The sequence below is a fragment of the Lontra canadensis genome, unplaced genomic scaffold (genome assembly GCF_010015895.1).
Source record: "Lontra canadensis isolate GAN:19392208 unplaced genomic scaffold, GSC_riverotter_1.0 scaffold43, whole genome shotgun sequence".
Lineage (NCBI taxonomy): Eukaryota > Metazoa > Chordata > Mammalia > Carnivora > Mustelidae > Lontra > Lontra canadensis.
The window spans coordinates 10,764,587-10,789,161 of record NW_022631037.1 but is presented as its reverse complement, the minus strand read 5'-3'; the positions used below and the strand labels follow the sequence as shown (position 1 = coordinate 10,789,161).

General features: G+C 49.7%; 2 protein-coding genes across 6 annotated transcripts in view; one reads left to right on the top strand and one right to left on the bottom strand.

Annotated features, from left to right (window-relative positions):
- KAT7 (lysine acetyltransferase 7) overlaps positions 1-8,499 on the top strand; it is a 32,363-nt gene extending 23,864 nt beyond the window's left edge. For all 5 annotated transcript variants that reach the window (XM_032872137.1, XM_032872136.1, XM_032872135.1 and 2 more), the window contains 6 exons: positions 733-822; positions 1,042-1,182; positions 2,273-2,366; positions 5,339-5,485; positions 6,111-6,217; positions 7,479-8,499. In XM_032872137.1, coding sequence (XP_032728028.1) covers positions 733-822; positions 1,042-1,182; positions 2,273-2,366; positions 5,339-5,485; positions 6,111-6,217; positions 7,479-7,580 — 681 coding nt within the window. In that variant the 3' untranslated portion in view covers positions 7,581-8,499. The remainder of the gene's footprint in view (positions 1-732; positions 823-1,041; positions 1,183-2,272; positions 2,367-5,338; positions 5,486-6,110; positions 6,218-7,478) is intronic.
- Positions 8,500-16,854: 8,355 nt separating this feature from the next.
- On the bottom strand, positions 16,855-24,048 carry TAC4 (tachykinin precursor 4). Its single transcript, XM_032872134.1, has 5 exons — positions 23,904-24,048; positions 21,811-21,895; positions 19,683-19,715; positions 18,657-18,728; positions 16,855-17,432 (listed from the first exon to the last, which is right to left on the bottom strand). The coding sequence occupies exons 1-5, from the start codon at positions 24,018-24,020 to the stop codon at positions 17,389-17,391; spliced, it is 351 nt and encodes a 116-aa protein (XP_032728025.1). The 5' UTR covers positions 24,021-24,048; the 3' UTR covers positions 16,855-17,388.
- Between the last annotated feature and the right edge of the window lie 527 nt (positions 24,049-24,575).

The following is a 24,575-nucleotide window of genomic DNA, read 5'->3' as shown; positions in this document are numbered from 1 at the left end:
AGAATTCACATATTTACAGCAAGGGCTGACTGGCTGCATTAAATCCTTTCGCAATTGAGGGTGAAGAAAGGGGGACTTTGTGCCCCCTTGTGGCCAGCTGTCCACCCACCTCCGCAGTTTCTTGCTCCAGAACCAGGCTACCTTGCCTGTTTTTTAAGCCACAGAAGGGCGTCCTCATCTTCCTTATATAACAAAGGGAAAACTTAGGTGTGGGGGTTAGTCTTTATTGTTGTGGGTGTCTTTTTTAATAGGAAAAAAAGACTGATGGTGAGGCGGTCGCAAAGTTTACTAGTAAAGGCGAACATGAAGTGGTTCTGCCTTTCCTTAGCAACTCTTAAGCTGCTAGAAATAAGCTGCTCAAGAATTTCCTCTTGGCGCAGGGCGTTTTAGAATCGAGGGTATTTTTTATTTATTTGGCTTTTACTTAGTAGATGATTTTAATCTCCTGGGTTGAAACAGGGCCAGAGTATGATCTAGAAAACTTGTTCTAAACTGCTATAAAAATACCGTAAACACATTCCTATGACTTTAGAAGCCGTTAATTGTTTTACTAAAAAAAAAAAAAACAAAAAAACAAAAACAAAAAAAACAACTCTTGCATATGTTCTCAAGTGTGTACAGTTGTCTGTCATCTCCGCTAACTAAATTTGACCTGTGATTCATTTTCCCATTTAAGCAGCAGTCTTGTTGGGGAAGGCTTTTTTCCCTGATACGAATTCCATTCTCTTGCAGGCTAAATGTGTGTGGAAACACCCACCTGGCGATGAGATCTATCGGAAAGGCTCCATCTCCGTGTTTGAAGTGGATGGCAAGAAAAACAAGGTAAGCAGGTGCCGTGGTGGAGGGTGTATATTCACAGGTTCCAGCAGCAGTTTGTTCCGCCTCCCATCTCCCCCTTATAGAGCTGATAGGACTCTGCTGTTGACCAAAGCACACTTTCTGCCTCATCAACAACCACGATAGGATCTTTAGGTTTAGGCCTTTATCTGATAAGTTGAGGAATCACTGGCCCATGCATGAATTCTCTTTCTCTGCTTCCAGATCTACTGCCAAAACCTGTGCCTGTTGGCCAAGCTTTTTCTGGACCACAAGACGTTATATTATGATGTGGAACCCTTCCTGTTTTATGTTATGACAGAAGCGGACAACACCGGCTGTCACCTGATTGGATATTTTTCCAAGGTCAGCAGGAGCTGGAGATTAAGAAGCTACTGGTCCCAGCAGGGTGATTGATGTTGGCATTTGGGGACCCAGATCACTGACAGGAAGAGGCTGGACCCTGGGCAATGATGACAGCCCTTCCCTTAAGGATTGGGTGGGAAGGTGTCACAGAAATCCATGTATCAAAGATTGTTGAATGAAAGTATGCGATTCTTTATTAAAAGCTTCTGGTTTATTCCTTTCTGGACTTGTGGCTTAGAGCTGCCTATTAATTACTGGCCAAGGCCCTGCCTACTAACCCCGAAGCCCACATTTTGTAGTCAGGCCAGCGCTCCTGGCTTTGCTCTCTGTTATTAGCCTAAAACCAGGAATATATTCCTTTTGCCTGGTTTTCTAGCTGGGCTTATTCTGTGATAACGCCACTGTGCTTTTGAAAGCTGAAGGCCAGGTTTTGCTTTTGACTTTTTAGTAGGAACTTTCTTGAAATCTGATTCACATGCCACACACTTCACTCATTTAAAGCCTGTACCTCAGTGGCTTTTGTATTGCCAGAATAGCGCAGCAACCACGCAGGCCCCCCTGCTCTGTTTTCGTTACCCCAGCAAGCAGCCCTGACCATTGCCGCTCAGCCGCTGCCAGCCCCCACCATTCCCCTGGCTCTAGGAGTTTGCCTGTCATGAACATTTTCCGTAAACGGAACCGGACAGTGCGTGATGGGAGTGTTTGTTCACTCCCGTCCAAACTGGAGGCTTCCTGGTGGGGATCCCTCTCTTTTCCACTAGCCAGTCCCCTTTTGAAAAATTATATTTACAGAGGGTTGCCCTGAACGACTCCACAGTCAACCCCTCCTGGCCTTGCTCTGACTAGAAAGAACTCCGTCAGCCCCCCTTAAATTGATACTGGTCTCCGAGCAAGGGGGAGCCTGGCATAGCTGGCTTTGGCCATTGTTGTAACCAGTGTGGGTGGAACAGCTGTGAGTGTGACAGCCACTCCCCGGGACTCCCTGTCCAGACAGTTTGCCAGCAGCCTTATTTTCTGTTTGTGGGACTCCTGACACCTTGGGTTCCAAGCTCTCCTGACGTGGTCTCATCTGTTTTGCTCTTGACTGTAGGAAAAGAATTCGTTCCTCAACTACAACGTGTCGTGTATCCTCACCATGCCTCAGTACATGAGACAGGGCTATGGCAAGATGCTCATCGATTTCAGTAAGTGTGACTGCTGCGGCCTGAGCTCCGCAAGCCATGGGGGCGATGGGAGCAATTGGGTCTCTGGTGCCTGGCACACAGCAAGAGGACGGATGTGTGGACAGAATCTGAAGGTCCTGGGTCAGCCGGTGTACCTGGAACCTTCAGTGAATGCAGGCCTCAGTCGCTACCTGATGGTGGGGCAAGTAGGGGATAGGACAGAAGGTTCCTGATTATCCCCGTTTGAGACAAGGAACAGCACATGTATGCTGAAGGCTTCAAATCTGTTCCTGGGTTAGGGATTTTAGTTTTGTAAGGACTTGTCCAGTGGCAATCCATGTACCTGATAAAGGCCTTGGGCCTCTTTAGTAGTGTATTCTATATTTGGGAATTTGCCTACTCGAATTTATTTTTAATCCCCAAATCTGTACTCTTGGCACGTCTACAGTCACTTGTGGACGTGCACACAGCTGCAAAAAGGAAGTCACCACATTTTCTCTGCTCCGGTCAAACAAGCAGGTGCCTTGTTTTGGCTCTCCATGTAAACACATGTTTTTTTCAGTCTGTTAGTGCCATGCTTTTCATATTTTTGTGCATTTTTTTCCTGATTTTATTTTAATTTTTTTTAAAGATTTTATTTATTTGTCAGAGAGAGAGAGTACACACAAGCAGGCAGAGAGGCAGGCAGAGAGAGAGGAGGAAGCAGGCTCCCTGCCGAGCAAGGAGCCCGATGCGGGACTCGATCCCAGGACCCCAGGATCATGACCTGAGCCAAAGGCAGCGGCTTAACCAACTGAGCCACCCAGGCGTCCCTATTTTAATTTTTTTTAAAGACCTTATTTATTTGTCACAGAGAGATCACAAGTAGGCAGACAGGCAGAGAGAGGGGGAAACAGGCTCCCTGCTGAGGAGAGAATCCGATTTGGGGCTCGATCCCAGGACCCTGAGATTGTGACCTAAGCCACAGGCAGAGGCTTAACCCACTGAGCTGCGGAGGTGCCCCTTACTTTAATTTTTTTAAAGGATTTTATTTATTTGAAACAGAAACAGCATGAGGCAGGGTGGGGGAGGGAGGAGGGAGAGGAAGAAGCAGGCTCCCCACTGAGTAGGGAGCCCAGTGTGGGACTTGATCCCACAACCCTGGGACCATGATCTGAGCTGAGGACAGACACTTAACAGACTGAGCCACCCAGGTGCCCTTGTTGCTGATTTTATTTATTTATTTATTTATTTATTTATTTATTTATTTATTTATTATTTACTTATTTATTTATTTACTTACTTAATTTTTTAAAGATTTTATTTATTTGTCAGAGAGAGCGCACAAAGCAGGGGGAAACATCAGGCAGAGAGGAAGAAGCAGACTCCGTGCAGAGCAGGGAGCCCGAAGTCGGACTCTATCCCAGGACCCTGGGATCATGACCTGAGCTGAAGGCAGATGCTTAACCGACAGAGCCACCCAGGAGTCCCTTGTTGCTAATTTTAAATGGCCCCTAGGTGTAGTGCCAGAACACAAAGTTGTTGTGCTGTTGGCTGGGAGTTCGATGCTAATGAGTCAACCGTGTATATTTAAAAAGGTATTGTTAAACAGAAACACCTAAAACAAGGTAACCATAATGACGGGTTGATGAAAATAAGACCAGAGGCTTACAGAAACCTAACCCAGGTTCCCCTAGGAGCAGTGGTTCAGTGTTCGCTAACTCAGTACTTGCCATGACTTCGAAGAACGTAACACCTATATAAATGATGCGAGTCAACTGTATTTTATTCAGTGTTCCCTGTCCTACAACACTCTAGTCAGAATTATAATTCTTAGAGTTAGCCTTCCAGTCCATTGCCTTCCAGCTGTGGGAAGTGATGAAATCAGGAAGTGGGACAGCCCACGGAGGAGGGGGGCCCTATATCTTGGAAAAGGTGACGCCTATTTTATAAACTTGATTTTATGTAGATTTTCAAACGTATATGAAAGTGTGGAACAGGGGCGCCTGGGTGGCTCAGTGGGTTAAAGCCTCTGCCTTCGCCCCGGGTCATGATCTCAGGGTCCTGGGATCAAGCCCCGCATCGGGCTCTCTGCTCAGCAGGGAGCCTGCTTCCCCCTCTCTCTGCCTACTTGTGATCCCTGTCTGTCAAATACATAAATAAAAATCTTAAAAAAAAAAAAGTGTGGAATAGTTAGATAATAAAAGCCCTTGTAACGTGTGATTAACGTTTCATGCTCAGTCTTGTTTTACCTCTATTCTCAACCTGTTACTTTCACATCTCTAAAAGATAAGTTCTATTTCATGTTAAAAAAAAAAAATCCAAACCTACCCAAGATACTTAATACCCTAAGTTACAGTGTTCACATTACCCCGATTTTGTGATTTTTTTTCTTCCTTTTAAAGAAAACGCACATGTAATTATTTTTACTTAGCTCCAAATAGAATTGATACATTGGGATTGATAGATGTGGCTTGTAAATCCCTTTTAATCTGAAAAGTTCCCACTCCCATCTCTTGTATTTCTTTCCTATTTATTTATTGAAAGCCCATTAGTTTTCCACGAGAGTTTTGCAGAGCGTGCATTTTGCGGACTCCGTCTCCATAATATTTAACGTTAGACGTTCAGATGTTAGAACCAGAGGCTGCAGGATACCCATTACTGAGATAATCTATTCTTAAAATTGAAAAATTTCAAAAAACATAAAAAGTGACATAATGAAATGGCTCCCCATCTCTGTTCCAGCGCACACCTACCGATTACTGTTGTTATTAACATTTATATCTTGTGAAGCCTTCCAGAGTTTTCTTAATATCATTTACAGCTAAATGCAAACACACTATTCTCCCCTTTTGGCTTAGCCCAAGGCAGCACTCTGTACAGTCCCTGCCCCAGCTTGAATGTCTGACCCCTAGTTGGTACCATGAAGCAGCCTGTCCTTAAGCTTTCTGTGTTGGCATAGCAGTGTTTGGGATTAGCATGAAATACAGTGTCTGCATTTTGTTCCTCGCTAGGTTACTTGCTTTCCAAAGTGGAAGAAAAAGTCGGCTCCCCGGAACGTCCCCTCTCCGACCTGGGGCTCATAAGCTATCGCAGTTACTGGAAAGAAGTGCTTCTCCGTTACCTGCATAATTTCCAAGGCAAAGAGATTTCTATCAAAGGTTGGTTTTTGGCTCTTGAGGATCATTGATACCCAAGATGTTAATGGCATTGGACTTTTCAGCTTTTCTCCTTGGCCCTGCTCGGCTTGGTCACCTGCAAAGAGAGAGCCCTCAGTGCTTCATCTGAACAGGAGAACAGATGTCCCCTCGATGCAGGCCACTGCAGAGACCCTCCCAAAAGTGCCGAAGGATTCCAGAGCGTTTGGCCCTTTGGGAATGGCTATATGATTTCAGTTTCACAAACGTGGAGTGCTTAACACTAGTTCTTAAACAAAAGTCCAGAAGGAAGAAGAATGTGAATTTTTCTTTTCCCAATTCTTTGGGAAATGTAGGACCTGATAAGATATGCCTGTATATTTATGTAAGGGTGGAAGAAAGTAGGTCTGTTTTTGACCTTGATTTCTGTAGGGGTCAGAGTGATTTCTTGCTGTTGTATTTCTCTTTCATAGTTACTAGGACCCGTCAAATAAGTGCTTTGTAAGCTTTTTCTGAGCAGGTTGGGTTAAGTATCCGACTCCAATCGTCTGGGTTTCCTTTAAGCGGGGTGAGGGGCTTGGGTTGGTGGGGGTCAGTGAAGGTGTGGGTCTGTACTTTGGCCTGGTTCTCAGTAGCGCTTCTGTTTCAGAAATTAGCCAGGAGACAGCTGTGAATCCTGTGGACATTGTCAGCACTCTGCAAGCCCTTCAGATGCTCAAGTACTGGAAAGGAAAACACCTAGTTTTAAAGAGACAGGTAAAGTTTTTTGTCAGCCGCTGGCTCAGTGCTGAATGTCTCTTGAGACCTAGCAGAGGAAAATGGGGCCTTAATACCCTAAAAGTAGCCTTCTCTCTCTCTCTTATTTTTGTTTTGTTTTAAGATTTTATTTATTTATTTGTCAGAGAGAGAGAACAAGCAAGGGGAGAAGCAGGCTTCCCGCTGAGCAGGAAGCCCAAAGCAGGACTCGATCCCAGGACCCTGGGACCGTGACCTGAGCCGAAGGCAGACACTACCAACTGAGCCACCCAGGTGTCCCTAGCCTTCTCTTCTTAATGGAATTTGCCTACATGTACCTTTTATTGGGTCTCTCTCTCTTTTTTTTTTTTTTGAGCCTGCAGTGAAGCCTGTTTGGCTTACTTCTTATCTTATCCTTTATCTGAAGCTTTGAGTAAGCTCCTGTCTCGGATTTGGATGACACAAGCAAAGGAGCTCAGTTAAGCAGCTTTGTGTCACACAGCACTTTCGTCCTAACGATTTTCTTAGATTGGAGCAAATTCCCCACCTGTTTGGGGGGAATCCTCACAAACTTCAGGGCTTGTGCACTTTTTTCTCTTTTAAAAATATTTTAAAATATCTTTGTGGAAGTGCACTTCAAAGGTATATATTATATATATATAATATAATTATAATTAATATAATATTATATATGTATATGTATATCTGAGCATGAAGCCTGATGCTGGGCTTGATCTCACAGCCCTGAGGTCACCACCTGAGCCGAAACTAAGAGTCGGCTGCCCAACCTCCTGAGCCTCCCCGGTGTCCCTCATGTAAGTGCTTTTAATTTGTTTTAGTTGACAAACCTATAATGGAAGGTGAATAATTTCTGTTCTTTCTGAGGACAGAGTCAGCAGCAATGGGTTTTTGTAGGAAAGCATTTTCTAAATTAAAAGATAATTTTTTTTTAAGTTTTTATTTATTTATTTGACAGATCACAAGTAGGCAGAGAGGCAGGCAGAGAGAGAGGGAGAGGGAAGCAGGCTCCCTGCTGAGCTGAGAGCCGATGTGGGACTTGATCCCAGGACCCTGAGATCATGACCTGAGCCAAAGGCAGCGGCCTAACCCACTGAGCCACCCAGGGGCCCCTAAAAGATAATTTTTTATACCTGTTTCCCTCCATAGTGTATCATTAAACCTTTAGAGATTCCTCCTTCACTAACAGGCATTTTGGAATCCGTATATATAAAGACATTTTCATTGAACGTGTAAAGTCATTCTTCCTGTTGTTCTCCCGCAGGACCTGATTGACGAGTGGATAGCCAAAGAGGCCAAAAGATCCAACTCCAATAAAACCATGGATCCAAGCTGCTTAAAATGGACCCCTCCCAAGGGCACTTAAAGTGACCTGTTACTCTGAGCCAGCGAACCCCAGCAGTAGGAATCCGTACCCTAGGGATCTGTCTGTCATTTCTGTTGCTCTTGTGATTGGCAAGTACAGTATCCTTTGGGAAGGCCACCCCCCTCAGGACTGTCCTGGCTCCGACCGTCATGTTCACTGCAGACGCTGGTTCTGAGGAACTGCTGTTTCGGCCTCAGTGAGGTTGCCTGGATGGGATCTCTGTTAGACTTGAGCAGATCCCTCGTAGCACTGACCCAAGGTGTTCTGTTTGGTACTGCACCTGTCCAGTCACTGGTTCTCCTCATGTCCTCTAGCCCCACGAGGTTGTGTTGTGTCTTCTAAACTTTGTACTAGTGCTTCTTGCTGCCGGGTCACCAGACTTCCAGACCATGGTTTGCCACCACCAGGACCTTTCCAGTTCCTCCTTACATGTGGTATTTTGGGGGGTGGGGGGAGAGCAGGGAAGAGGTAACATTTCTGACTGTGTGTACTGGGAGGGGTCCATTCCCTTCGGATTGTAGCTCACTTTAAATTTTTTTCCACCGTTTTTATTGAAAGAGGCCGGGTTTTCATCAGTGTCAAGCTGACAAGAGACCAGTATTTTTTTAGCCTCTCCCAGGGACTCGTCTTGGCAACTGCACATAATTTATCCGAATGAAATGGAGAGGAGAATTGACAGGTGGTGATTCTGTACTTTGATTTGAGTTCACCGGTGGGCTGCCTGTTGGTGGAAGGGAACGAGTCCTTTTTCGCCTCACCAGAAAGTGCCCAGCCCTAAATGTTTTCCTCTCTTGTGATCCCCTGCCCCTTTTGTCATTTGCAGGGGCCAAACAGTGTCCGGTTCTCCCTTTCATGCTGCATGCTAACCAGTTCATTAGACTGCAGAATCCTCCCCCTCCCTGCGCCCCCCCCCATACCTGTTGCTCAGATCTGGCACACCTCACTTCTGCCTCAGTTGCATTGATTTTTGCCCGAACCTCCTCAGAAAAGTAGGAAATGATTGCACCTGACTTCCGGCTCTCCTCTCAGCCCTTGACTCAGCAAGGCAGAGTGCCATGGCCGCCTGCCCCCCCCACCCGCCATTTGCTTCTCCCACTGCGCCTCACCCTCCCTTGAACCGAAGTGCTCCTGCCCTTCCAAGAACTCCCATTTCTTTTTCGGGATTTGACACCGTTCCCCGCCCGGGTCTCTGCTCTCCTATTTTTGGCCTCAAGCAAAGGAAGAGCCGCTCCCTCTAATTTCTCCAGCTCATTATAACCCGTTATCTTGGGGGCAGCTCTGGATGTAGGACATGTGCTCCCCTTCCCAACTTGGTCTCCTCCAACACTGCTGTCCGAGTGTGGAGCCCTCCCCACGGTCCCAACTCTGGTCATTTGTGCCTTTCTCTCGTCCTCTCTGTACACTACTTATACTCACTGTGGGTTGGGGGGAGCTCCTTTTAAGCATGTTCCGGTGGCAGCTCCCCGCCAGTTTCAGTGTCACTGTTAACGTTTATCCAAAAGCAACTTCACTGCGGGTTTTCTTAAGGGGTAAAGGTCTTTGACCGAAGCTAACCCTTCCCCACATGTGGTAGAATGTGCTGTTCTCTATCTACTCCTCAATAAAGCATGTTCTCTGCTCAAGCCTGTTGCACTCGGGAGCTCTTCCTTAAGTCTGGAAATGGGGCAGCGACCTGCTACTGATGGCAAGCATGCTTGGCGTTTATCTTCCCCAGCAGCGAGCTGGTTGTTGATGGATGTGGTTTGTGGCTGTGGAATTTTACTCTGATGCAGGCTATTGAGAGAGCGATTACTCTTAACTTGTCTAGTTGGTGGGATGAATTCTCTCTGCCTCACTTAGTTGCAGCTAAGAGGTACGCATAGCATTGACAAGACCATATTCCTCTTTTTTTTTAGTTATATGCCCAACGTGGGACTTGAACTCAACCCCAAGATCAAGAGTCGCATGTGCCTCCGACTGAGCCAGCCTCACGCCTCTGTTTGTTACTCAATCTTAAGCTCATTTTCCTGTGGTTTCAAGGGCAAAGGCACGGCAGAAAGGATAGACGGGGTACAGCAGATACTTGGGATGGGATGCGGGCTGGTTTATCCCTGTCTCGGAGTTCATTTGCTATTAGTGAGCGTTGTCACCTCCAGTCATGGATTCTCCGCTTGAGAGGATTTCTGAAAGCCCCCTTGTCTTGTGGCACTTACCCAGGGCAGGCAGTCGGGGCCAGCACTTATCTGACGCTGGAAGTTGTATTTGCCGGGGTGGTTTTGCTCACCATGGAAGGGTTGAGAACCCATCCCAGTGAATAAAGGTTCTCTCTCTCTCTTTTTTTTTTTTTTTAAGATTTTATTTATTTATTTGACAGAGATCACCAGTAGGCAGAGAGGCAAGCAGAGAGAGAGGAGGGGGGAAGCAGGCTCCCCGCTGAGCAGAGAGCCCGATGGTAGGGCTCCATCCCAGGACACTGAGATCATGACCTGAGCTGAAGGCAGAGGCTTTAACCCACTGAGCCATCCAGGCGCCCCAAAGGTTCTCTTTTTTAAGGTTAGAGTCCTGTATGCCATGTACCATGGGCAGAGACTAGGTTGAAGAGAAGCTTGAGGTTACAAAAAGACCCTTTTTACACTGTTAGGTTGATGTATCCCCAGGTCTCCCTCTTTTACATACTTGTATCAAAGGGAAATTCTGCCTCATGTTTCAAAAACATTGGGCTAGGTGATCTGAACCATGTGACTGGATGCTGAGAGGTCAGGGCACCTGAAGTTTTGTGCCACGTCGGGCCCCCAAGACTCCCTATTGCCACCCGACTTTCGTTATCGAAAAACAAAAGGAAGGTTTCTCTGGTTTAAATCCCTCAGGTATGGGAACAAGAGTGTTTACTTCATAGCAGTGTTGTGTAAGACTGTCCCCTCTGACTACCTGCCGGAGAGCAGCCCTGCTGTTCGACTCCTTCCTTAGAGCAGGTCCAGAGCTATTCCTGGGGGAGCTTCTGAAACCCTTGAAGTAGTAATGCCTACATTGTATCTGGAGGAAGAAGGGAACCCTGGCATGTGCTGGTTGCTTCCTGTATGCTTGGCATGCTGGGTGCCTTCCCACTGCCTCTGACCTTCATGTCAGCCCCAGCGCGGTGGAAATGCACTGGAGTGGCACAGGGACGCCGGGCGCCTAAGGTGACAGCAGTGAGGGCCAAGAACTCCCTTTGGTCTGTCCTCCCTGAGCACTTCACCGTCCCCTCTGCTCTTTGCTTTCTCTACTTCCTTTGTTCTGTAGTTAATCATCCTTTCCTTTTTAGTTAGATTTCCTGGCTTCAGCCACGGGCCCCTGTGCTTCTAGAGGCTTCTATTACCAGGGAAATGATGAAACCGCTGGAAGCTTTCAAATGAAAGATTTTAGTCCATCCTGTAAGTAGCACTGGGGGAACCAGAGACCCAGGAAGCAGCCACTTTCCCCATTCTTACACTGCTGCTGATTGAAGAATAAGCAGTTCAGTAAGCACTGTCGCTTGACTGGTTCTTCTCCTCACCACACCTCTGTAAGGTGGGTATTCTCTGCCTCTTCATCATGGGAAGGCTGGAGGCTCAGAGGTCTTGCCTCTGGGTTATGGAAAGCCAGCCCTGACTCAGGTTCCAAACCCATTCATGATGCTGTCACGAGGCCTCTGATGCTGCTGTGAGTTCCATGTCTCTTGAGGCAGAATAGGGAGGCAAGGAATTGTTTAACAAGATGGTTTGCCCTTTATGGAGCAGGAGGACGATTTTGACTTGGCTTTGTTTTGTCCCTGCAGTTCTGGGCAGATGGCCTGCCTCTAGTTAGGATCGGCCTCGAATGCCATCAGGTCAAGGTTGGGGCTCCGTGTGAAAGGCCAGTAGAAAAGACCACAGCTTGCTTCTAGTACTCGTTCCTTCTGGAAGACGGAGTGGAGTGGAGCGCGTATTAGTAACTTCAAGGAGGTTTTAAACCTGTCCGCATTTGAAGAGCAATGGATAAGCTGAAAGGCATTCCAAAAGCAGGGTTTGTGTGCGCGGTGCCCGGATCAAGCAGTGTAGCTCTCAGCAGTGATCCTTTCTACCTTTTTTCTCTTCTGACCTTTTGAGAAGATCATTGGATCCTCTTGAATGCATATGAGGCAAATAGGCACAGATTTGTTCAGAAAATTGAGCCTTTGAAGTCCATTCCTACACTGGGGTCAAATAAGAAACCTTGGTTTGGGGTACCTGGGTGGCTCAGATAAGTGACTCCCTTTGGCTCAGGTCATGATCCCAGGGTCCTGGGACCCAGTCACAGGTTCCCTGCTCAGTGGGGAGTCTGCTGTCTGCTTTCTCTCAAATGAATACATAAAATCTTAAAAAAAAAAAAGAAAGAAACTTTGGTTTGAAACAGAAAGTGATCATGAGCAGGTATGAACCCTGCCTTCACTCACCCCAAGGCCCTGAACGGGCTTGTATGTTCAGGCTGAAATGACAGGTCCCCTCGAGTGAAGCCGAGTGGCCACCAGGGGAGCAGGCCTGACTTCACTGGCTCTCCACTTCCTCCCACGGCCTCACAAGTGTGTGTATATACAAAATGCAGCCCAGGGTTCTGCACGTAATTAGAATAAAGAGAAACCTTTGCTAAATGTATGGCGTGTGCTAGGAATTCTAGGAACTATCTTGCTCTTTACGGGGATCCTGGAATGCTAGTACTAGACCCACGGGTTTTGCCCCAGAACTTTCTGCTACAGACTTTTCTGACCGCCTCTTCCAGACTTTTTTTCCTGCTGCTGGGGGCAGTGTAATTGCCCACTTCCTTTGTGGCATCTTCCAACAAAATGCCAATGAATGTCACCCAGAAGGAGACAAAGGACTCCCCAGTGGTGACAAATGTCCCAGGTGCTGGTTGTCTCTTCTATCTTGTGCAATCCCTGTCCACGTAGGTCCTGCTGGTACCATTTGGGGGCTGGGGGGGGGGTGTTTATTTGTGCCCAGAAGTGGAGAAAATAACGTGCCTCTTGCGCAACATCAGCTCAGGGGCCCCTCCCAGATCCTCACTGTGAGATGTAAACACCTTTATCCTCGACCAGTCCGGTTGAGTCCAAGAAGCTACTCTTTCCTTAACCGGGTGCTGGTTTCTGGGAACAGCACCGTGTGTGTATTTCAGAGTTATTAGAAAGCTACACACTCACACAAACCTGGTGTGGTAGGTCCTCCCCAGAGCAGGCCACCAGCAATTTCTCCCATTTCTGGGTATGTGTTCTGCTCCTCCCAGTAAGACTTTTTTCCTTCTTGAGGGTGGGCTGGACTTTTCACTTGTTTTGATTAATCGAGTGCTTAATAGAATGTGATACTCTGGCAAGCTTCCACTTTGGCTGTTGGAAACCAGCGGAAATGTTTTCCAAAGAAGGTTGAACTATTGTGAACAGTGAGGGCTGTGTAAGAGACCACGAGGGAGAGGACCAAGAAGCTGCAGACGATAGCGCCGAAATCCCAGACCTCTCCCCACTGAGTGCGGTCTCAGTGGTGACCCCTGCTGACCCCACAGTTAGCTAAAGAAATGCAGCTGAGTCCTGCCAACCTCGCAATTGTGAGAAAGACTGTTGTAAGCCGTTCATTGTTCGGGGATGGTTCCATACACAGCAATGGGGAAATGCAGGAGGAGAACTTTTGAAACGAAAGAGCTAGAATTGAGTTTGGCCCCAGAGGTTCTGTCAGCTGATTGCCTGTGACTGGGAATCAGATGGGTGGGCGAGGGCCACCACCCTGTGTAACTCCAGGGGGCACTCTTCCTACTCCATACAATGGGAGCCTGGGAACCCCTTCGAGCGCTGTTTGGCCATTCAGCTTGTCTCGCTGTCACTCGGATTGCTTCTAAGGTCCCTACCTGGCCTGGGAATCTTAGTTACTAACTTACAGAAGTGGATCAGGAAAAGTGAAGGATATACTGCCCTCTAGACCTGTCTGGTCACCCCTGCTCAACCACACGGCTTCCCAGTGCTGCCTTTTTTTTTTTTTTTAAGATTTTATTTATTTGATAGAGATCACAAGGAGGCAGAGCAACAGGCAGAGAGAGAGGGGGAAGCAGGCTCCCCGCCAAGCAGAAAGTCCAATGTGGGGCTCGATCCCAGGACCCTCAGATCACGACTGGAGCCGAAGGCAGAGGCTTAATGAACTGAGCCGCCCGTGCTTCTTGCATTAAGGTCCCAGATCCTGGCTTTCGAGTCTGTCCATAAGCGGATTCAGCCTACCTAGCTTTCATCGTTCCAGGATACCTAGTCTCAAAGTGCAGCTGCCTTGGTCTATTCCCTTTCCTGTTTTTGCTGGGAAATCTAACACTTCCAGCAGCACCCCCACCTCCAAGTGTGTCGCATTGAACACGATAGGATGGGCAAAAAGGATACTTTAGTCCTAGAACTTGGAAGACACTCAGTTAAAAAGTATCAGTATGTTTCTTGACATCAGAGCTTCTCAAAACCTCCTCCCTGTGGGAGTTTTCCTAGAGGAAGTCACAGTAACATTTCCTAAAATGATCTCTGGAAGGAGCCTCCCAGATGACTGGTACAATGGAGGCAGATTCTCGGAAATTTCCTTCCTACCAACTCATTTGGCCCCACTAAAAAGGAATTCCTTGTGAATTTTTTTTAAGATTTTATTTACTCGGCAAAGAGATAGCACAAGTAGGCTGAGCGGCAGGCAGAGGGAGAAGCGGGCTTCCCATTTAGTAGGGAGCCCAATGTAGGGCTCCATTGAAGGACACTGGGATCATGACCTCAGTGGAAGGCAGAGGTTTAACCGACTGAGCCACCCAGGCGCTCCTTGGAATTCCTTGTGAAGTCTTAATTCTGCGTGAGACTTGTCTGTGTGATTATGGTGTAGACCAAGTAAAGCAGGGAGAGGTTGGGTGTTGGCATGAAGGCACCTGGGCTCAGATCCTGGCTCTGCCATTTCCTGTATAACTTCGAGCACATGGCTTATCTTCATCACGGGGGGAGGACAATAATTGTGGAAGGAAATCTGCCTTGCAGAATGCCCGATTTGTACACCCAATGCTTATTTGTACAAAAAAAATGTGGACCTTGCATTCTGGAGGAGACAGATACCAATACATGTGATTTCTAATTGTGATCAGTGCCACGAAGGGAAAAGGACAAGGTGTGTGAGCAGAACTAGAGGGGACTCTTCCTGAGGAAGGGCCTGTATTCTAGGGCCTGAACAATGAGGAATTAGTCCAAGGAAGAGAGAAGGGATGGTGGCAGTGTTCAGACAGTGGGGACGCCTAGGTATAGACCCCAGTATAAGGGGCTCCGTGTGTGTGTGAGGGCCTTCGAGAAAGCCTAGCTGGAGGGGGAAGGACCTGAGAACCAGGGCCTTGGAGGCCTTCATGAGACTGTCAGGTTTATCCCAAGAAGCTGAACCATGGCCAGTAGGGGATGGCATGACCCAATTTCTCATTTTAAAAGCTCAGGCTCCCGGTGAAGAATGGATGGGCCAGGTCTGGCAGTAAGATGGGAAGCAAGGAAGTCTACCGGGGCTTTCTCCTCCTGGGCAAAGCCAGACTGGTTTGTATTAAGGGTGGTAGTGGAGGGGGGAGGAATTGGAGATGAATTTGGAGAAACCAAGAACCAGGGCTTATATATTCCATGTAGGGAGCGGAGGGTAATTCCCAGGTTTCTAGTTGGAGCAGCAGAGTACAGGGAGGCACCATTTGCGGGGTTGCCCACCACGGTGAGCAGTGGCCTTGGGGCAGTAGGTGAAGAGTTCAGCGTTGGGACATGCAGAGTCCAAGAACTACAGGATAGACGTTCCAGAAGCGGTAGCTGCTATTATTTATTTCAGGCACTTGTGTGAAGTGTGGCTCTCTAGAGACAGAGACTCCTGGAGGACCGGAAGTGTGAGTCATTTGTCAAAATACTCTCCAAGGACCTCTCACCGGGCAAACACTAGCAGTGGCACCGGGATAAAGATGAATGGGATGTGGTCTGTGTACTTGAGAGAAACGGAATGGGAACATCATATGTTAAGTGTCATGGAGGAATGTTGAGGGGGCTTGGGGAACTCCTAGGAGGCATAGAATGGGTAGTTCCCCGCTTGGGAGGGCTTTACAGAGATACTGACTTCAGAGTAAGAATTGCCCAGAATGGCATGTGCAGGAACCAGAAGCTTGAGGGACGTGGTAGGTTGGAGAACAGTGGAGAGCAAGGCGTGGGCTTTGTACATCTCAACTCCCTGTTAAGGGCATTAGGTCTTCAAGGACCAATGTGTCCCCGACTTCTTCCATCCTCCCGGGGCCATCTGAGTTCCTAGCCAAGTGCCAGCACAGAAAGGAAACTCACCAAATATTTGGTGACTCCAGTTTCTTTTAAATGTCCCAGTCTTCAAACACAAAAAGAAAATCTTCAGTCTTCGTGCATCCTTCAAGTTTGGTAATGACTGAACCACCTCTTGGGTGAGGTGGGGAAGGCACCGGGGGTGCCCCGGGAGTGAGGGGGTCGGGAGTGGATGGAATAAGTGCGTCCGCTGGGGTATTCTGCCCTGGAGAGGGCTTGCACCGCTCCCACCCCTGGATGGCTCGCTAGGCGTGGGCAAGGTGGGAGAAGGAAGACCAGGGAGGCCTGGGGTTTAGTCAGGTCTTAATATAGAGGCTGTTTCATTACAAGGCAAACAGAGGACTCTTGCTGGTTGTGCTGACACCTGGCCACTCCTTAGTGGTCTCTGACGTTGCTAAAACCTTCCCCAGCACCCAGGTGAAGGGCCTGCCCTCTCCTCCAGGGCCACCTTCTCCTCCTAAAACAGCCTGGCCACCCCACTCCCAAAGGATCAGACATCCCTGTAAAAAATGTCTAACCTATTTCCTCTTTGTGGGGAGAGGGACCTAGAGGCTAAATGTTATGCAGCTTAGTGAATTCACGAATTGTCCTCTACTGCTGAACCCACTCCACTCCCAGCTCATTCCTTTACGTAGTCCTCCATGCTGATGACCAGCTTTGCACTCCACGATTTCATTCCAGCTCATGTGCCTCTCCAAGCATCCCGGGGTCCTCTGCATCCTGCCCCATGGACCATGGAGGCAGTGACAGTGGTGTCCCCGTCAGACGAGGGGCTCCCTGAGAGCAGGAAGTGTTTGGTGCCCCTGGAGCTCTTCCCAGTGCTCAGAGCATGCCTGACTGCCTGTGGTCCCAGAAGCAAAGCAGTTGAAGAGCCACTTTACGCATGAGAATTGATGAAGGACCTGGGCCCCAAATCTCCAGGTCAGAAGACGGATTTGGGGTGTTGAAATGATGACTCTGAGTAGGGAGAGGGTGTCTGCTTTCTGGTGGGGGCTGTCCTTACCTGTATCCCAAGCCTGTTTTCCCGCCTGAGGGTGGGGACCAGGGTTGTTTACTATCCCTTTGCAGTTCTGGAAAAGCACCACCATCCCCGCCCCGTTCTGCTGCTCTGCAGTTTACGGCAGGGTGTAGCACCCCGACCATCCCTGCCCGCTGCTCTGCACCAGAGAAGAAACTATTCACTGTTTGTCCATTTATTGAGCCCCTCCTGTGTTCCAGGCACAGGAGACATGGAAGTGCGTGGCACTCGGCCCTGCTCAGCAGTGAGATGGGAGCTGAGCTCGGGGGGAGAGCAGGGTCACTGCAGCTCACAACTGAACAACGGTGCAGGTGTGCATCACCATGGCTTAGGACCAAGAGTTCTAGAAGGAACTGCAGTGAGTTCAGGGAAGCCAGGTGGGACACACCAGTGTTGGGCACAGGAGACACACGAGAAGAGAGTTGGCCTGGCCGGCTGTCAGCTATATCGTCCGGGGAAGGAGATGGGCATTTCGTCCTCCAGGAAGGGTGCAGTGGGGGTGCTCACTCTGACCTGCGGTCCTCGTCCTCTCTGCCTGGGAAGAGTTCTGTAGGTGACAGTGGTTTCAGGAGTCTTGTCCGTCTCCTCCACCTTTGGGGGGACTTCCCTAGTCACTCCTCCTTGGACCCTCCATTTCCCTAACTCGGCCTGTAGATATTTGGGGAGATCAGATTACAAGTCCATCTGCCACATCTTCCAGTTCTCAGCCGGAAGCACGTCTGGAGCTTGGATGAGCCACCCCTTAGCTATTCTCTCTAAGAGGAGGGAAGTGGTGATCCAGTATTTGCAAGCCCGCAGGCCTTCCGAGAGATGCAGGAGGTGCCGTGGACTAGGTCATGGGAGACCCAGCTTTAGCCCCGGCTGTCCTGGGCTCACTGTGTGACTCCGGGCAAGCTTTCCATCCCTGAAAAATGGGATTCCTGCCCACACTCTGTGTGCAGGGACGTTCACTTCCATTTAGGTACTGAGATGACTTCCATGGCCCTTAGAATGGAATGGCTGAGACATTTAGAAAAGAATCTTGGGTGGGGGGAGGAGAGGACTTGCATTCTTTAGTCCCAAGAGCCTATGTTGGAAGGAGTAGGTGTTGGACCAGGGAAGCTGGAAGGGCATTCTGCTAAAGGATGCGCTCTGGGGGAAGAAGTCAGGCTTTACCGAAGGTGGACTGGAGCTCAGTGTCTCTGACCCCCTCGGGGGCCGGCTGGCTTGAACTTCTGATCTTCCCCACATCCCCACCCCCGCCTGTGTCTCTTATCTACCTTCATGCCGGCTCATTCATTTCTTGAGTGTACCCTTGGGTCCCTTGTGGGTTGTGACCCCTGCCAGGAGGTGTTAGCTGGTAACTGCTTAGGGTTGTGATCCTTCCTGGAGTATTTCACACACTGCTGAGGACACGAAATACCTCAAGGCTAAAGGCATGACTTTTAACAACCATTGATCACTGTGGGAATAAGGGGGATGTTCCTGGGCCTGAAAAACACACATGATTCTCGTGGCTCCAGCTGGTCCTAGAGAGGCGGGGGCAGTGTGCGCCTGGGTGCTGGGGTGGGTGGAGAGGGTGCAGCTTCAGGACTCCAGCTGTCTCACGCCTAGATCATTGGAGGGACCTCCTCCCTGTGCTTCAGCCGCTCTCTTCTATGGGACATCTGCCCAGCGGCTTGTGGGAAACTTGCTCCGTCTGTCTGCCTGCCTGGCCTCCACCATGGAGACGGGCAGAGAGGCATCTGTCACTTTCCCCTGATGCCCTTGCAATCCACCAGAGCTCACCTACCTTCTGTAGATAGTTGCGCCCTGTCCACAAGGCCCTGCACCATTTGTCCTTGAGGATGCTCTGGTGGTGGAGCTAGATGAGATAGAGGAGAAAGAGTGCAGCAGAATAAGGCTGTGCTGGGACCCAAGAAAGGCAGGGCAGGGCCAGGACCAGAGCAGGAATGCAGTCATTCCTCAAGCGTTGTGGGAGTTGAGGGAAAAATTGTGGATTGGTTCATTCATTCACTGAGTCATTCATTGATTCCCACCCCTTTCTCTGGCATTCTCCCTCCCTTTGCCCTTCCCTCCACAGACACCTATGAGCACCACTCATAGAAACTGCTCACGTTGTGGGTACAGAGGCGGCAGCCCACCCTTTCCTGTCCGTGGTGGGAGGGGGTCTACTCTGGGGACAGCACCCATGTGACCTGGCGAGGCAGGGCAGGGCAGGGCGCCAAGGACAGCCTGGTGCCCAGGCCACAGAGACCAGCTTCATCCGGGTAGGGCAGGCACTCAGGGGAGGGGAGGTGGGGCCCAGAGTCAAGTCAGTGAGGAGGATGTGATGAGTCGTCAGAGCATTGAACTTGATCCTGAGAGAGTACTGAGGGTGTGGTGGGTAAGAGTTGGTTGGTTTTCTTTCGATATTTTTTTTTTTTCCTCTTTTCATCAAGGATTTTGGGCAGGGTACTAGCTGCTCAGATTTGCACTTTCCAGATCCTTCTAGGTGCACGGTGCGGAATGGATTGGTTAGCTTTTTCCAATCCCAGGCTTTAGACCCAAAGTAATTTTGAACCTTTGGCAGAACTGGATTCATACTGTCTCCTCCTTATCCCTGCAGCTACTCCCCCCACATGTCCAAACCCCCTCTCTGAGGAGACAGCCAGCAAGCCCAGGGTGTGGCCAAACGGTGCTGGCCCCGCCCCCTCCAAAGCCAGCATGGGGTGCCCCTGGCCAGAGGGTCTCCCCCACCTCACTGACTTGTTAGCGGCCTGGCCAGCTCAGCCCTCCCCTGGGAGCAGGCTGAGGGGAAGATCTGGACAATGCTTACCTGTTCTTCTGTCTGGCTGGATGGGAGGTATTCCTGGGGGAAAGAGAAAGAAGGAATGAGGGCCGCACTGCTTCCCCAGGGCCTTGGTGAGGCGGGAAGGGCTCATGGTTCTTTGGGGTTCGGTGCCTTTGGTGGGTAGTTGGCAGAATTCCAGTCCCTTCCCATTATCCCTGTATGGCTGGGCTGCTTGGCTGCTCATGGGGGGAGACAGTGTGGAGCCCTGGGAAGGGCACAGACTTTGGAGTCTCTGGTGCCTGGCACTCCTTGGACATCCTTGGAAAAGTTTGTAACAGGTCTGAACCTTAGTTTTCCCGCTGGTGATAAAGGGGACGTTATTGTGAGATGTCATATGTGAGCATTCTAGGTGCTCAATAAATCTTTCTCTGCTCTCCCCATCCCTGTTCCTCATGGGGTGTTGGATTTGGAAGAGACGGAAATGGCCCAGTCGAGAACACATTTTGTGGAGAAGAAAACAAAGGTCAGAAGTGTTTGGTCATAAGTCAGCTTTCTCTGTTTTTATGTGCATTTTTTTTTTTTATTACAAAAGCACTCTTGGGGCGCCTGGGTGGCTCAGTGGGTTAAAGCCTCTGCCTTCAGCTCAGGTCATGGTCCCAGGGTCCTGGGATCGAGCCCCGCATCGGGCTCTCTGCTCAGCAGGGAGCCTGCTTCCCCCTCTCTCTGCCTGCCTCTCTGCCTACTTGTGATCTCTCTCTGTCAAATAAATAAATAAAATCTTAAAAAAAAAAAAAGCACTCTTTGAGTACATGCCCACTATAAAAAGAATCAAGCCATGAGAGGTTTGTACAGTAAAAATTAAAGTCCTTTTCACTCTCTCTCCCTTACTTCCCCTTCCCAGCCTAGACGTAACCACTGTTGACAGTTTCATATTTGTTCTAGAAATTTCCCTATGTATTTGCTTATACAAGTGTGTAAGTAAGCAGTTTAAAAAAAAAATTAAAGAAGTATTTATTTGTTTTAGAGAGAGAGGGAGAAAGTGCAAGCTGTGGGTTGAAGGGGGGTGAGGGAGAGGGAGACACACACTCCCGCACTGAGCCTGGAGCCTGATGTGGGGCTCCACCTCAGGACCCTGAGATCATGACCTGAGCCGAAACGGAGTCAGACACTCAGTGACTGCGCCACACAGGTGCCCCTCCATTGATGGTTTTTATGTTATTTCCAAATTCTTGCTATTACAAACAAGTTGGCAATAAACACTGATGTAAATATCTTAAGATTCATGCATCAATAGCATTTCTATTTTGTACATGTTCTGAAGTGAGACTATTGGTAAAAGGTATGTGTACTTCCAGCTTTGATGGAGATTGCCAACGTGTCCTTGACAGGGTATAAAAATGGTAGTTTCCTCAGACCCTCACTGACAACACTTAAATGCGTGTATAGATATAGAGATAGAGATATAATATAATAGAGATAGAGATATAATATAGACAGTGAAAAAGGAGGAACTACCCTCTGTCCAGATCCCCTGGGACATGACTCCTGCATTAAGAATATCTTCAGGGGGGACGCCTGGGTGGCTCAGTTGGTTAAGCGGCTGCCTTCGGCTCAGGTCATGATCCCAGCGTCCTGGGATCGAGTCCAACATCAGGCTCCTTGCTCGGCAGGGAGCCTGCTTCTCCCTCTGCTTCTGCCTGCCTCTCTGTCTGCCTGTGCTCGCTCACTCTCTCTCCCTCTGTCTCTGACAAATAAAAAAAAAATAAAAAATATCTTCAGGGAACACGGGTTCATTTTAAGAATTCTATCTGAGCCGAACAGAATCGACTAGAAAGCTTGGCCAGTGGCTTGGCTCACATCTAGACACTGATTCCCAGCTTCACCAGCTGTCTCTGGAGTCATCCCCTCGGATGGATGGCAAGGGCACCAGCAGGCCGGGAGGCATTCCCTCACCCTTAGGGTGACCCGCACCGCCACATGCCTGAGCCAGCCCCGGGTTTAACACCTGTAGCCCAGTATAATGAATTCTCTGAAGTGTCGGGTTTGATGATCATTCCTATGGCACGGGCGACCCCTACCAGCCCCTGGAGGCCTGGGCTTGAAGCTGGGCCCCTGCTTGGTGTCACCAAACCTGCTCAGAACCCACGGGACAACACCCACCTTTGTCACTCACCTCTCACCCGCTTCCCCATCAGCCCAAAGAACTGGCTGGCTTTGCCCCTCTTCACCTGCTGGAGCTGGAGGTGAATGCCATCATCCTGGGGAGGCGGAGACGTCATTGTTAGAGCTGCGGGAGAGGCTGGGGCTGGACATGGGACAGGGTGGGCAGCCTGAGCAACAGCAGGATCATGCCCCCTGGCTCTGGGCCGGCAGGTGGCTCTGGTGCCTTCTTTAGCCAACATGGCGCCTAGACACAATCATTCATAGACAGTGTTCCACCACCTGCGTTCCTGGCTCGGGGCCCAGCACTTTCTCGTATTAACTCATTTAATCCTCCCTGAAGCCGCACCAAGCGAGAACCTATACAGTCACCATTTTACAGATGAAGACACCGAGGCAGAGAGACATTAGTCCTCCCACGCTCACCAGCTAGGTTGTGAGAGACGGAGCCAGAACTTGAACCCAGGTCACCTGGCTCAAAGGCTCAAACACTGCAGACACAATCTCACATTCTTCGCACATGCCGTATGAAGTGACTGATTTATCCCTCACCTACAGATGGGGAAACTGAGACTCACGGAAGGTAAGTGACTTGTCCAAGTCACGCAGGAAGCGGCGGAGGCAGAATTTGAACACAAGGAGTCTGACTCCAGAGCATGGTTCTGCTCCGTCATGGAAAATGTTTCCAACATAGACAGGAGCGGGCAGCTGGGGAACTCATGGTGGGCACCCTATAGGCAAGGCGGGACATGGTCCCGGATCTACCCTACCCCACAGCCTGGGCCTCCCACGTGGAACATGGCATGTGGCCTGGGGGGGAGGCCACTCCTCTGGGCAAAGTCATTGTCGTCCTTGAGCTGATGGGGCGAAAATTCTAGGCTAATGGTGCTGAACTGAAGTTCTCGTTTTTCCATCAGGCTTTGTTATATTGGCCAAAAAGTGTGGCCTCACTTTCTGGCCTTAACCTGAGCCCCCAAAGGGCTTCTCAGCCCTGTTGAGAGGGAGAGATGCTTGCTAGTGGAGAGGGTGACGGTGAGTGACAGTCATTAGACCATCCTCACGTCTCTGTGTGCCCAGCACCTGGCACAGAGCTTAGAACACAATGTGTGCAGGATACTAAAAGCTGAAGAGGGGCCCTTTCTAAGCCCTGGGCCAATTCAGTCACTTCCAGTCTGTCTCCTGTGCAGGATGTCAAGGGCTGGGGCAGCTGTCTCAGGCTGGAGTCACCTAGCCTGGCTAGGAACCGGAAAAGTCTCTTCGGAGATTTGGACCCACTGCTGAAAAGCTCACGAAAACCAGTTTGCCAGGGTAAAAGGCAGCCTTCATATGCAAGCTGGAGAGAATGGCTACTTATGAAGTCTTATCTTTCTCCCGCCCTCCCTGGGGTTTCTGGACCCTGGCTTCCCTTGACTCAGGAAAGACCCCTCCTACACCTGAAGCCTGCCTTATGCATTTAACCCAAATGCCTAGCTCCAGGGATGACGGCAGGTGGGGGACCCCCCTCAGGGCTGAGGCAGTGATCCGCTCATCCTGTTCAGGACCGTTTAGCAGAAGGCAGTGGCCATCGGACCAAGTACTTATCATGAAATAAGAGAAACGTGGGAGATGTTAACAGTGATCCTGCCCTAAGTTGACCCCGTTGAAAGGAAATTCTGGAAAATGTCCTCTGATGCACAGACAAACCAAATCTGATCTCGGACAAATGTGCTTTTAAAGCTGCATAACATTGGACAAACTGTTTGACCTTTCTGTGCCTTGGGTTCCTTAGCTGTGCAATGGTGATAGTAATGGTACCTTCCCCACAAGGCTGATAGGAGGATTAAACTGGTCAATATTTATGAAGCACTGAGGACAGTGCCAGGAGCATAACATATGTGACATAAAACACAAACACACACACGTACCCATACACACTCACACACTGTTGCTCCCATGTATGCTTGCCCCTTTGGATGTCTGCCCAGCCAGGGCCCGTGGCCTTGAACCTACCTGCAGAGGGGAGTCCAACAAAATGGCTAACAATGTACAAACCGCTCCCTGGGCAGCTATGGAAGGGATCTCCCACCCCCTCCACCGCAGACCAGCCCGTGCCTCACCCCCCAGTACCTCCAGGGTCAAGGTTATCCAGGACCCTGCCTCTGCTCCGAGTGCCAGTTCCTCGTCAGCTGTCACAGTGCCTGCCGACAGTCCCATCAGGAGAAGCAGGGGGAGGCAGGGCAGCATAGTGGGTACTGCTCTGTCCTGGGACCCTCCCGGATCCTCGCGCCTTAAAGATGCTGTCTCCAGCACGCCTGGGGCCTCTCTTTGGCTCCTTTCGAGTGTGTTTAGGGAAGTGGGGGTGGGTGAGTCTCCACCTACTCTCTGTCCTTCCAGTTACCTTGCTTTCCTTTCTTCAGCTTATCTGGCCCCTGGGGCCACTTCCTGTGACTCCCTTCCCTCCCTCCTGCTAGCTGGAAAGACCAATGATACCAGAGGAGGGACCAGACCTCTTCCACTGCTGGCCCAGCACTTGATCCCAGGGCTTAGCACTCTGATGCAACACTGGCCTCACCTTTTGGCTGTGTTCCCTTGGTGGCAGGTGCACAATGGGGCACTGTGTGGGGGCCTGGCTGGAAGCCCAAGGGGGGCCTGGTCGTCCTGGACATGGGGAAGGGGAGTTTGCGGCTCCTCCCCTCCCGGTGCTCTTCTCCCCTGTAAGAGAGGCCTCTCCTCCAGAACTCAGTGTTTGACCACTTGTCTCCCCATCACTGCGCACACCCGCCCCGAGGTTCCCCTCCA